Below are 15,166 nucleotides of genomic sequence, written 5' to 3' on the forward strand. Positions count from 1 at the left end.
TACTTCTTTTTTATTCTACTTACATCTTCATCCTAAAAAATTATTCAGAGAGAGAGAGAGAGTCAGAGAGAGAGAGAGAGAGAGAGAGAGAGAGATTGAGAGAATGGAATATCATTGTCCTGCTTCCACCTCCAAATCGCAATAAACTCAGTCCGAAAATTAAACAATTCAAAAGTGTCTCGACTTACACTTTCGGTGATCCTAACTCACTATCTACGTAAGGTTAGTAATGGTTTGGAACTGTCAGATACTACACAACAGGCAATACGGCCAAGTCAAGCTCACCAGAGGTCAGACCTCTGCGGCAGCAGCTTATTTCTTGACCTTTTGCTCGACCTTGACCTTGGACCTTAACATTATTAATTGGTGTGGATTTTCATACACTCTAATATGAATCAAGTTTGAAGTCTCTGTGACAACCATGTCCAAACTTATGGCTGATTACGTGAGTTGGACATTTTGCTTAGCCGTGACATTAACCTTTGAACTTCATAATTAAATAATTTCATGCTTTTTACACAAGTTAATCTGTGCAAGTTTCATTACTCTGCTATTAAAATTGTGGCCAGGAAGCTGTTCACAAACAAACTCACAGACAAGCAAACAAGCAAATACACAAACAGGGGCGAACACATAACCTTCATCCAACTTCGTTGGCGGAGGTAATGAAGTTCTGTAATCTGAGGAAGTCTGACTGTGAAGCAAATGGCAGGTGACCTTAGAGACGAGGAAAGGTTTTATTTCACATAAAACTTGAACGATATAATTGACTGCAGATAAAGGCGAGTTATTTGTTTGGAAGGAAAAGTGGTGCTGATACAATTCAAGTTCATGAAGAAAAGGAATATCACTAATATTACTCCGATAGGAAAACCTTGGCAAGTCAATGTAAAAAATAAAATTGATATTTAATAAGTTCGCTTATGCTATGTTACGGAAATACAGGGATTTCATTTGTATGGAAATGTATTAGTTTTTTATAATTCATTTATAGACTATCAAACATCAATTGTTGGACTGATTGACAGATTGATTTGACAGATTGTTCTAGGATCATGACAAACCTTATAAATGTACATCAGGTGTAACGAGAACAAGGGATAAATACAGGCTTAATATTTCTCAAGATAACTTCGTGCAATTCTCGATTAATTATCCTTTTTTTATCTGCTGCTGTCAAATCGCAAACATGAACAGAGCTGATAAGAGCAGGTGTTTATGGCATTGCATTTTAAATGATTCCGTTTGCATAAGGTTTATTTCCATATTGTCCTCAATGACCAAATTATATAACAAAACATTTAAAAAGTAGGATATTAGGATATATAGAAAATACGCTGTAATACTAAGAGCGTTACAGCCCTACTCTGAGCAGCCAGTTAAAAGACACCCTAAATCTCACCACAACTATGAGCAACAAAAGGGTGGAGAGGGGGTAATTAATATTGCTCTTTAAAGGGCCATTGTTCACATTAACCCACATCGACCTTGATATCAAAAGTGTGTAAAATTTTAGTAGGCAAAAAGGTCATTCTAACAGAGCGCTAAGGTCACTTACTCGTAAGCCTACAGACCTAAATTGCTGCCCTAGTACAGACTGACACTTTGGCCTTTCTGGAAGAGTAAATGGCGTCTCTGCTGAATCATTTAATTTTGTTTTTTATTATACTCTTACGTTAATTATGCCCAGTAAATGCAAGGGAATCAGTCAAATAAGCAACAATTAGACTAGACGAAAATAGAAGGAAATATCAGAGATGATAAAAGTACAGAGGATGTTAGTTGACCTTATCTGTGAATTTAAAAACGTTTATGTGAACATTAGAGAACTAGAGGGGCACTCGGTAGAGAGCAGACCTCCACTGCGGCAGCTCATTTTTCGACATTTTGCTTCACCATGACCTTGACCTTTGACATTAACCTTCAAATATTTAATCATTTCCAGCTTTTTACCATAAGTTAATCCCTGCAAGTTTTATTACTCTGCGATGAAAATTGTGGCCAGGAAGCTGTTCACATACACACACAAACAGGGGGTAAAACACAACCTTCCAATATCGTTAGCGGGGGTAATAAATTAAATGGGAAAAATAAGGTATTCTTCAGCCCATTTCAATCTGGCGACTTTCAAAATCAAGACATTTAAATGAACGTAACTCCAAAGTTTTATTAACTTTAATTATAAAAAACAGGACTTTTAAAGTAAATTTTGCCACTCTCAATAGGATGTAGTTACTCTTAATCACTCAAGTCGAGTCAGCCTGTTGGTCGGTAACCTTGGAACTCAATCTTAACAGATTTTTAACGATTACACCACATTGTTTACTTCAAGTTTAATAGTTTCTTTGACAATTGATCTTATAAAATTAGATAAGTCAACGTACTCCCAGCCCAGGTAAGATACACAAACCTCACACCTGAATCCTAGGGGGGGGGGGGGGTAACCAAAATCCAGGGGGATTTACCACAAGCCGGGAGGATTTACAACAAGCCTGGGGGATTTATCCCCAAATCCTTGGAGGGTAACCAAAATCCTGGGGATTTACCACAAGCCTGGGGGATTTATCCCTAAATCTTTGGAGGGTAACCAAAATCCTAGGGGATTAACCACAAGCCTGGGGGATTTATCCCCGAATCATGTGGTAGATTTAACCACGAATCCTGTGGGAGAATATAAGACCGAACCCGTGAGGATTTAGCAATGAATCCTTGGGGATTTAACAATGAATCCTGGGGGATTTATCACCGAATCATGTGGGGGACTTACCACAAAATCCTGGGGACCTATCCCACAATCCTGTGGAGGATTTAACCACGAATCCTTGGAAATTTAATTCTAAATCCTTGGGGCACTTAACCATGATTCCTAGGGGATTTAACCAGGAATCCAGGGGATCTAACCACAAATACTTTGGGGTTTAACCTCAAATCCTGAGGACTTAACCACGAATCCTGGGGGATTTAACCACAAATCCTGGAAATTTAGCCATAAATCCTGTGTGGATTCAATTACAAATGCTGTGGGGAATTTAACCACAAATCCTGTGGGGGATTTAACCACAAATCCTGTGGGGGATTTAACCACAAATCCTGTGGGGGATTTAGCCACAAATCCTGTGGGGGATTTAACCACAAATACTGCGTTGGATTTAACCACAATTGCTGTGGGAGATTTAGCCACAAATGCTGTGGGGGATTTGACCACAAACCCTTTGGTGATTGAACCCCGATCCCTTTAGGGGAATTCAACTCCTATCCCTTTGAGGTGTTCTCTCTCGGAGGCTCTTGGTTTGTAAACACGCTTTGTATGACCTCTCTACATAATGAGTTTTTGTGCAAGTTCTAGCGATACTACACCTTTCACTGTGTTATATAAGTTATAGTAAGACTCAGTGATCATTTTAGTAACAACAGTGTGTATATAGGACTTTCATACTAGTCTGTAGTTACGATATAAAAACTCAAACCCCGTGGCATACCCACTCGGTCGGCGGCGTCTCAGTTCGCGCATGCACAGTGTATGTGTGATGTGAAAGGGCTGCTACTTCACTAATAATGGATTACTCCGGACCAGCCTCTGTTTCTGAGGTTGAAAAGGATCTGCATCTGACTTATAATGAGGATGTAGATATGACTCATTGGCCACCACTCACACATTCTTTTCCTCATAAGCCCTCCAGTACTGTTGCTAATACCCCCATGAAGCACCCATTGGATTATGGGTCAGATACTAGCAGTGCTCCACAGTCTCCTGCTGCTAAAACATCCAAGTGTCAAGAGTCTTTCACTAGACAAAAGAGTGATGTCACTCTGCCTCACACAACTACACGACGTGCTTCCTCTGCTACCCCAGCTTTTGCTCCCCGTGATGAATATGCTAGGTTGGTCTCCAAAGAAAATTTGAGCACTGACACTAAACTACGATGGATGACTGAAGTAAACAACCTTCAATCTTGATAAGGAGCTGGCAGAGGTGAAGATGTCTGCTATCACATCTAAATTTGTATATATTGCAAGGAGCCGTGAGGACATCATTGGCAGGGTGAAGGGTGGTGAATTTCTGTCCATAAGCCTGGATATTCAAGATTCAATAGACAGACTCCGTAAGTATTTAACATACCTCATTACTCGTTACCCTATTGAAGTAGACCCTAACCTTGCTAAGGAACTGCCTGGTGTATACAGTGCACGAAGATTTCTTCAAAATGGGAACCATATTAATCGCATTGTCATCACATGGAGTCTACTAGAACCACCACCATCTGTTTATGAGTTTTCCTTCCTCCCTTGCCTCCCTCCTTGTGAATTACGCAGGATGAAGGATGATCAGCCCAACTGTTTCAACTGCTGGGGTACTGGCCATATCTCCCAATATTGCTCTGCCTCACCTAAGTGTGCCTGGTGTGCTGCAGCCCATTCCACACGCACCTGTCCATACCGTAAACCTGTTACTGATGCTTCCACCTCATTGTCAGAATCATCATCAACTCCAGAGACTGTGCATTGGAAATGCCCTCGTTGTGGTGAAGTAGGAGTTAATGTTTGGCATGGATGTTCCAGATGGTCGCGCGCTGCCACGCAGTCACTTCCACTGACACCACCACCACAACCAGTGTCAGCCTTCTCGTTATGCCCTCCTGAATCAGCTGAAATTTCAAAACTTCGTAAGGCTGTTGCTGCCTTGGAATCGCGCTGTACAGCACTAACGACATGCTTTGATGCTATTGATGCACGCTTCGATAGCTTGATCGTTCAGCAGGCTACCACTGCAAGTAACCTCGACACACTAGTCAAGGCACAACAAGTTCTCATAACCTCTGTTGCCTCACTTACTGAGAAGCTAGATACTGTTGCCTCTTGTCTTGAAAGGGTCAGTGGCCTCCTGCCAGCTCAGCCTCCTACACTTGGTGCACCATCTAACAGTGCTGCTTCTCCGGTACATGCTCGACCCGTCTCTCGCAGCGTTAAGGGTAAACTTCGCTAGACTCGTGCAACTACATGTCCTTTCATGGAATGCCCTTGGAATTAGACAATACTCCAGACTCACTGCACTCAGGACATATGTTTATCGCCATCACCCACAAGTAATATTTATTCAAGAAGCCTTCCCTGGTGGTGCTCAGCCAGGTGATGAAGCTCCAACACTTTCCGGTTATGTTTCACATGTACATCATGTCAGAAATGGTCTTATTACTTACATCCACTCTACTCTCCCTCATCAACTCCTTCACTCATCAGCAGATATTAACATGACCTTCCAACTTTTTCAGGTTAAGATAGGTGATGGTCATATTTGATTATGCAATGTTTACTCTGCCCCTGGCTTAATTAAACTCTCAGCACTACCTACACCTACAAACCTTGGAGTGATCTACATGGGTGATTTCAATGCCAGACACCCAGATCTAGGTGATGTCTCTCCGATTCCCAACCGCAGGAGAGTTCCTCTGCTCAACTACATCCATTGTTATCACTTAACCCGTTGGGATACAGGTGGTGCCACATACATTGATTATATCCTTACATCTGGGCTCGTGGCATCACATGTATCCTGTCATTCTGTTCCCTCGCTCTTTTCTGACCATGTTGCCTTATGTCTACAGTACGCAATACAGACTCATCCAAGTGACCCCTATCATCGTACCCGCATCACCATTCCACCCAAGTACTGCCCAACATATGTTTCATACATCTCCTCTGTCTTACCTACCTTTGATAAACACACTCCAGAGCACCTGTATAATTCTTTGGTAAAAGCTACCCATGACTTCTATCAACTATATATTACCAGACCTCACATTAAAAGTCATCTTGTTGCCCATGTTTGTACCTTGGATCAACGCATTAAGCAAGCAGAGAGAGTTGCGGCTGATGCTGGCCTTGCCTTTCAGACACAGCCGACACCTAATCATCTACTTCCATATCAGCAGGCGAGGGATGATTTAGTTGCTCTCCAGAAGTGTGTCTACACTGAGTCATGGTATAAATACACTGACCTAATTAACCACCAGACTAGCGTTGGGACCATGTGGCATCTCATCAAAAGGACTGTCAAGAAAAAACCACATGTGCACTTCATCCCATTCCACAAGCATATGCCCAGGATCTCATCACTACTTGGTCAACCCCGTCACGGTCCAGTAATCTCCCTGTACAAATCCAAGAAGCACTTTCTTCCCAGAGCAATTTACGCCTTCCTTGATCTAAAAAGTGCTTTTGATATAGCCAACAGGGATATAATTCTTGATCAGCTAGTCGAATTTGGTGTTAGAGGAAACCTTCTGAAGTGGATAAATGGTTATCTCAGTAACAGAAAATAACGTGTTTTCTTTAAGGGTGCATGTAGCTCCTATGAAAATTTTGAGCTTGGCACACCTCAGGGCGGTGTATTGAGCCCATTTCTTTTTAATATACTTATGCACCGTGTACTGTCTCTCCTCCCTGCTATCCCTGGAACCACTGTAACCTGCTATGCTGATGATGTTTGCATCCACTCCACTACCCCTCGAGACCTTCAGCGTGTCCTTCAAGACTTCTACAGGTCCTGTACCTCCTGTGGTCTCTCTCTCCACAGAAAAAAGCAGAATCTAATCTGCGCGGAATCTCCGAGACCTGCCAGCGTTTATTATGGGTGGGAATATTATACCTCACTGCACACAGTATACATATCTAGGTGCACCAGTCAGGGACACCCCTGCTATACCTGCACAACAACGAATCCACCCCATGGTGAAAAACCTTCTTGATCGTCTGGAGCCTCGCTTCACTCCCATCAAGTGGCTTGCCACAAGGGCCACAAGTATATCTATCCCCGTGGCTAAAACCCTCTATATCCTCTTCCTGAGGTCAGTTGTTGACTATTTATCTCCTGCTTTAATTCAACTACCCAGACAGGCATTACAACCTCTAGAACTGTTCCAAAATAGAGTAATGAGGTTTATCCTAGGATGCCCTCCTTCCACTCGGATAGTCAACATGCAGACCGAACTCATGTTACCTCCATTAATAGAGAGAATTTATGCCAACGTAACTTTGTTTTCTGTTAAATGTCTACTCTCTCCACAATTTACTCCAAACTTCTCTGCTGTCCTCAGAGCATCACTTGAAGATGCACCAAGACCTCAACTCCAGCCAGGGGGCCATAACCTAGTTAGGGCAGTATGTGAAAATCTTCGACACCTTGATATTGGTGTACCTGAGCAAGCAGTCATCCAAGATTTCCCACCATGGCGGGTTCCTATTCCTGCTGTCACTTTCACATCAACCTCTAAAAATGCCCATACTAGTCTACAGAAGCAGCTGGTTTTGGAAACAATATCCAAAGTGTCAATTTCAGTTCCTGCAGGACACCACATCTACGTTGACGGCTCAGTACAGGCAGATGGAAGTGCAGTATGTGCTATGTTCTCCCCCACTTTAGAATCTCCTGAGGGTGGGTGGCATGGTCGCAGATTGCCAAACTCATCCAGTTCCACTTATTGCAAACTTCAAGGTATATGGGATGCAGTAACTACTTGTTAGAAGAAATGTGAATGGATTGGTGATCTGTGACTACAAATCTGCACTCCAGGCACTGACATCTAGGCCTAGCTGTAGCCGTGTTGTGCGAGACATAGTGTCAACTCGCTGCTGCTTACAATGCCTCGCTTGTCTTGTCCTTCATGTGGATGCCCTCCCATATTGGGCTTCCTGGGAATGACATGGTGGACAGTCTTGCTAAAGCTGCCTGCACGCTGGACCTTGAAATGTTGAGCCCTCACTTCGCTGCCTTAAACATAGAATATATTCAGCAGCTTTTGCCTGTACAGTACAGCGTAGGAATGCAGAGGGGCACTAGTGTTTCCACACAACATCATGATAACTTTCTGCAGAGCTGTCACAAGTACCAGCGACGTGGACTCATGGTGTGTAGGCATAATGTCGTAAGTGCCAGGATAAGGTTGGGATATCGTCCTGTGTGGCAGGTTGGACAGACATTAGATATACCACACTACACCTCATGTAAACTCTGTAACCTTGCTAATGCTAATAACCTTGAACACTACTGCCTTCATTGCCCCACTGTCAGGAATCTGTTACCTCAAGGACAAAATTTACTTCAAACCTGTCAATATTTACTCAAAGATGACCACCTAGACGTAATTTTGACTCGTCATCCACACTTTGGTGGCTGCTAAACTGTCTGTTGCAGTTGTTGTGATCATGGAATACGATCTCATATAAGGTATTTTTGTAACCGATATACTGATGATTCAATGCTGTATTTTTTTTTTCCTCCTGTTGATTTCTGATGTACTGTATGTAACTTTGTTTGACGTCATTGGGCGTAATAAATTTATTAAATAATAGTAAGTGCCAGGATAAGCTTGGAATATCGTCCTGTGTGGCAGGTTGGACAGACACTAGATATACCACACTACACCTAATGTAAACTGTGTAACCTTGCTAATGCCAGTAACCTTGAACACTACTGCATTCATTGCCCTACTGTCAGGAATCTATTACCTCAAGGACAAAATTTACTTTAAACCTGTCAATATTTACTCAAAGATCACCACCTAGACGTAATTTGGACTCATCATCCACAATTTGATGGCTGCTAAACTGTCTGTTGCAGTTGTTGTGATAATGGAGTACGATCTCATATATGTTATTTTTGTAATTGATATACTGATGATTCAATGCTGTAATTTTTTTTTTCTGTTGATTTCTGATGTACTGTATGTAACTGCCAATATGTAACTTTGTTTGACGTTTTTGGGCGTAATAAACTTATTAAATATAACCTTTGAGGTGTTTCATGTCTGAGTACTTGGGAGATTTAACCACGATTCCTGGGGATTTAACCCAAAATTCCTGTGGATAAACCTAAGAAATTCTAGGGGATTTAATCCCAAATCCTGGAGGATTTAATCCCTAATCCTTGGGAATTTAATCAGGAATCCTCCGAGATTTAATCAGGAATCCTCCGAGATTTAATCACGAATCCTTGGGAATTTGATTACAAATCCTGGGAATTCAACTACAAATCCTGTAATTTAATCACAAATCTGGTGGATTTAATCAAATCCGTGGGAATTAATCATGAATCCTGGAGGATTTGGTAACGAATTATAGGAGATTTAACCTAAAATCCTGGGGATTTAACCACAAATCCTAGGGATTTAACCACAAATCCTGGGATTTAATCACAAATCCTGCAGATTTAACAATGAATTCTGGGAGATTTAACAATGAATTCTGGGAGATTTAACAACGAATTGTAGGAGATTTAAAAAAGGATTTGGGGGATTTAATCAAGAATTCTTTTTAGATTTAAGACCGAATCCTTATGATTTAACCACGAGTCCTAGGGGGATTTATCCCCAAATCCTGTGGCAGACAACCACGAATCCTGTGGGAGGATATAAGACCGAATCCATGGGAGATTTAACAATGAATCCTGGGGGATTTTTCATCGGACCATGTGGTGGATTTACCACAAAATCCTGTGGGACCTACCCTCGAATCCTGTGGAGGATTTAACCAAAAATCCTTAGAAATTTGATTCAAAATCCTTAGAAATTTGATTCAAAATCCTTTGAGCATTTAGCCATGATTCCTAGAGGATTTAATTATGAATCCTGTAGGAAAAACCATGATTCCTAGAGGATTTAATTATGAATCCTGTTGGAAAAACCACGAACCCAAGAAGATTCAATCCGGAATCCTGGGGATCTGACCATGACTACTTGGGACTTTAACTTCAAATCCTAAGGACTTAAACACGAATCCTGGGAGATTTAACCATAAATACTGGAAATTTAGCAATAAATCGTGTGGATTTAACCACAAATCCTGTGGGGGATTTAACCACATGCTATGATCGATTTAACCACAAATGCTATGAGGGATTTAACCACAAATCCTGTGGGGGATTTCACCACAAATCCTGTGGGGGATTTCACCACAAATCCTGTGGGGGATTTCACCACAAATCCTGTGGGGGATTTCACCACAAATCCTGTGGGGATTTCACCACAAATCCTGTGGGGGATTTAACCACAAATCCTATGGGGGGTTTAACCATAAATCCTATGGGGGGTTTAACCACAAATACTGTGCGAGATTTAACCACAAATGCTATGTGAGATTTAACCACAAATGCTGTGGGGGATTTAACCACAAATCCTGTGGGGAATTTAACCACAAATCCTGTGGGGGATTTAACCATAAATCATGCGGGGGGATTTAATCATAAATCCTGTGGGGGTTTAACCACAAATCCTGTGGGAATTTACCCACAAAACCTTTGGGATTTAACCACAAATCCTGTGTAGTATTTAAGCCCAAACCCTTAGGGGATTTAACCCCGATCCCTTTGAGGTGTTTCATGTCCGAGTACTTAGGGGATTTAATCACGATTCCTGGGGATTTAACCAAGAACTTGTGGATTTACCCAAGAAATTCTGGGGGATTTAATCAAGAATTCTTGTGGATTTACCCAAGAAATTCTGGGGATAATACCAAATCCTGGAGGATTTATAGTAATCCCAAATCCTGGAGGATTTATAGTAATCCCAAATCCTGGAGGATTTATAGTAATCCCAAATCCTGGAGGATTTATAGTAATCCCAAATCCTGGAGGATTTATAGTAATCCCAAATCCTGGAGGATTTAATTAGGAATCCTGGGAGATTCAATCACAAACCCTTAGGAATTTAATTACGAATACTTGCGAATTTAATTACAAAACCTGTTGATTTAATCACAAATCCGTTTGATTTAATCATGAATCTGGGGAATTAATCATGAGTTCTGAAGGATTTGATAACGAATTATAGGGGATTTAACAATTCTGGATTTAACCACAAATCCTGAGAATTTAACAACGAATTCTAGGGGATTTAACAGATTTCTAGGAGATTTAGCAACGAATTCTGGGAGATTTAACGAGTTCTAAGGGATTTAACAAATAATTCTGGGGATTTAACCAAGAATTCTTTTGAGATTTAAGACCAAATCCTTATGATTTGACCACGAGTCTTTGGGAGATTTAACCACGAATCCTAACGAGATTCAAGCACGAACAATGAGGGGATTACCCCTCCAAACCACAAATTCTGGGAGATTTAACGGCAAAATCTGGGAAATTTTACCACGAATTCTTAGGATTTAACCCCGAATCCTTGGGGGATTTAACCATCAGTCCTTGGGGATTAAACCACGAATTCTCTGACGATTTAACCACGAAGCCTGGTGAGATTTAACCATGAACCCTGGGTGAGATTTAACCACGAACCCTCCAGGGATTTAACCAGAAATCCTTGGGGATTTAACCAGAAAGCCTTGTGGATTTACCCACGAATCCTTGGGAATTCAACCACGAATCCTTGGGGATTTAACCACGAATCCTTGGGGGAACTTAACCCCAAATCCTTGAAGAATTTAACCACAAATCCTTGGGGAACAACCACAAATCCTTGGGGAACAACCACAAATCCTTGGGATCTAACCACGAGTCCTTGGGGATTTTACCACGAATTCTAACGAGATTTAACCATGAGCCCTGGGGGAGATTCAACAACAAACACTCCGTGGATTTAACAAACCCTTAGGGGATTTAACCACGAATCCTTGGGGGATTTAACCACGAATCCTCCGGGTATTTAACCATGAATCCTCCGGGGATTTAACCACAAATATTTGGGGGAATTTAACCATGAATCCTAGTGAGATTCAACCACGAGTCCTTGGGGATTTTACCATGAATCCTAGCTAGATTTAACCATGAACCCTAGGGAGAATTAACCATGAACCCTGGGGGGAATTAACCACAAACCCTTGGGGGATTTAACAACATCCTTGGGAGATTTAACCATGAATCCTTGGGAGATTTAACAATGAATCCTTGGGGGATTTAACTATGAATCCTTGGGGATGTAACCACGAGTCTTCGTGGAATTAACCAAGAATCCTAGGGAGATTTAACCATGAACCCTGGGGGGATTTAACTACAAACCCTCCGGGGATTTAACCACGATTCCTTGGGGACTTAACCACGAATCCTTGAGGGATATAACCATGAATACTAGCGAGATTTAAGCATGAACCTCGGGAGATTTAACTACAAATCTATGGGGGATTTAACCATTAATCCTTGGGGGATTTAACCATGAATACTAGTGAGATTTAAGCATGAACCCTGGGAGATTTAACTATGAATCCTTGGGATTTAACTATGAATTCTTGTGGATATAACCACGAATCCTTAGGGGATTTAACAACGAATCCTTGGGATTTAACAACGAATCCTTGGGATTTAACAACGAATCCTAGGGGATTTAACTACGAATCCTAGGGGATTTAACCACGAATCCTAGGGGATTTAACCACGAATCCTAGGGGATTTAACCACGAATCCTAGGGGATTTAGCCACAAACCCTGGGGGGATTGCCACAGAATCTTGCGGAGATTTAATCTAGAAATTCTGGGGGTTTTAACCCCGACTCCTGGTATAAAACTATTTACACGTTAATAAAATATTGCAAAAAACCTTCTTTAGCACAAAGAACTTTTAACAGGTTAATGTTTTTTTTCGAATGAAGACACGACGTTTTAGGAGAATAAATAGAGATTGTTGTTAAAACTAAAACTGCCTCAGTAAACAGTTTCAAACGAACAGTTGTTTCTCTAAAGAAAATTAGTGTGTTTACGAAGTGGTAATAACAAAACAGATTTGGAGATTTTCAAACTATTGATATCCTTAAGCCACAAATACGCCTAAATATTCAAAACTTCCTATAAATCAATAACTATATTAATTAGCAATTACACCTATATATTAATAAAATGTAATTAATTACACCATTTATCATTTAATCAATATATTCACACTCAACTAATAACTTAATGACAGTAGTATAAGCGAAACGTTTAATGATGACTTGATTATATCAATAGATTACGCTAGTAAAAATTTACGCCATCAGTGTTTATTTAAATTACATTAATAAAACCTATTTACATTAGGAATAATTATTTTAATTACATTGTTAATAGATAACTCGAATATGTAATAAAAAAAACATCAGTAATATATAAATCAAATGCACAAGAAATAGATCAGTTCGCTGTATTGATAAATCAACTAAATCCGATTAATCATTATAATTAGCATCAATCAGTGCAATTGAATTTTACAGTTTTAAAAGGCAAAAAAAAAAATTAATAACTTCAACTCTAATCAACATCATTCGTTGATAAGAAAAAAATGAGTCAAATTTCGTGGACCACTTGGTACAACTCAACTCTCCTGCCACACCTTCATGATAGGTAGATACTCTACGAACCCCCCCCCCCCCCACACGCGACTTATTTCAAGTAATATATATCAAAACGCTAAAAATACTTATTTCATGCCGTGTCTATGACAGCATAAGATAGGTTACGATGTTTCAAGGACTAGACACTGAGTGGGGATACCTCAACGTGGTGAAAAGGTTTGCGTATCGCAGCGATCAGACAGCTGTGCTAGTCAGGGATACCCATACTAGGTTGGTTTACTGTGAGAAAACAGACAAAAAATCTCCTGCTATCACCAATCAACAGTGGTCAGCGTGATGATGAAAACTGGCCAAACCCTAGACATGAATAAATGAATGTTTGAAGCCTTTATCCTGCAATGGACTAGAAAAGGCTACGTTATATATATATATATATATATATATATATATATATATATATATATATATATATATATATATATATATATATATATATATAAATGCAGCCATTTCTAGTCCACAGCCGGACAAAGGCTTCAGACATGTCTTTAATTATGTCTAGGGTTTGGCCAATTTTTTTGTATTTTTGTATTTGTTGTATTTTAATCAAACCAACGTCTCCTCATAAACAAATAAAATGGCTACTTTTCCTATAGATTTGATAACTGTGATGTATAATCCTACCAATTTACGTATATCTAATTCAAAATAATTTTCAGGAACCAACACTCAACTGACCTTCACACGTCCAGGGCTCGTAGGGAAATGCTCTGAAAACCATTACATTTCCCTCAGCCAATCAGAGGCCTCCAACAGAACCCCTTTGTAAGCCAGTCTTTCGTTGGCTCAGACATTCATTCTTTGGCTATGATGCTTAGAAGCTGTCCTCCTATTGGCTGGAGTCTTCCAGTCAATGTTGACTTCAGGGGGTATTTTTAAAACAAAATTATTTCATGGCCAGTGACATATTCAGTGATGTATTTTCCATAAAGTAATGCTAAATTTATGTAAATTAATACGCCAAATTAGAGGCTGAATAAAAGCAAAATTTTTATTTATAATAAAATGTAGAATTGAAGAACTGAAAGACGTTCTTAGCAAACAAGCAAACTAGGTGGTTGGTTCTTCCAAATACAGATGCTGTTTCTTGCTTACAGTCCCTGGCTGTAATCAATCTTTGTAATATCTTAGGCATTTTTTAGTCAACGAATTTAAGGAAAATAATTTTATTAATATATTTTAGCAATATAAGATACTTGGACTATTTCCCATTCGTAATTATTCATAGTAAGAATAAGAGTTTTATGGCCTCCAAATTTTAATGATATTAATTATAATTATCATTATTATAATAATGAATTCAACCACCTTGATATGAAATGGCCACAGAATCGACTTGTAAGTTATTAAATGATACAATATTATTATTATTATTATTATTATTACTTGCTAAGCTACAACCCCAGTTGGAAAAACAGGATGCCATAATCGCAAGGGCCCCGATAGGGAAAATAGCCCGGTGAGCAAGGGAAACAAGGAAAAAGAAAATGTTTTAAGAACAGTGACAGCCCTGAAATAAACATTTCCTACATAAACTATAAAAACTTTAACAAAACAAAAGGAAGAGAAATTAGATAGAATAGTGTGTCCGAGTGTACCCTCTAGCAAGAGAACTCTAACCCAAGATATGTGTGTATGTGTGTTTTTTATGTGTGTTATATACATATATATAGTACATACATACTTAACCTAGCCACTGTCTGATTTGCTTCTTTCAATCTTTCATTGAACTCAAATTTTAAAGGCGCTGTATTAGAGATTATAGTTCCTAAATATTTAAATGATTCTACCGCATTAATCCTTCCACACATATAGATTTGCGAAACGCTTCCAGAAGATT

The 15,166-nt window shown here is 39.8% G+C and overlaps 1 protein-coding gene across 1 annotated transcript in view; it reads right to left on the reverse strand.

Annotated features, from left to right (window-relative positions):
- LOC137631359 (uncharacterized) overlaps positions 1–15,166 on the reverse strand; it is a 467,812-nt gene that overhangs the window by 39,297 nt on the left and 413,349 nt on the right. Inside the window, 1 exon segment of the mRNA XM_068363133.1 lies at positions 4,389–4,646. Coding sequence (XP_068219234.1) covers positions 4,389–4,646 — 258 coding nt within the window.

This window comes from Palaemon carinicauda, chromosome 39 (assembly GCF_036898095.1).
Source record: "Palaemon carinicauda isolate YSFRI2023 chromosome 39, ASM3689809v2, whole genome shotgun sequence".
Classification (NCBI taxonomy): domain Eukaryota; kingdom Metazoa; phylum Arthropoda; class Malacostraca; order Decapoda; family Palaemonidae; genus Palaemon; species Palaemon carinicauda.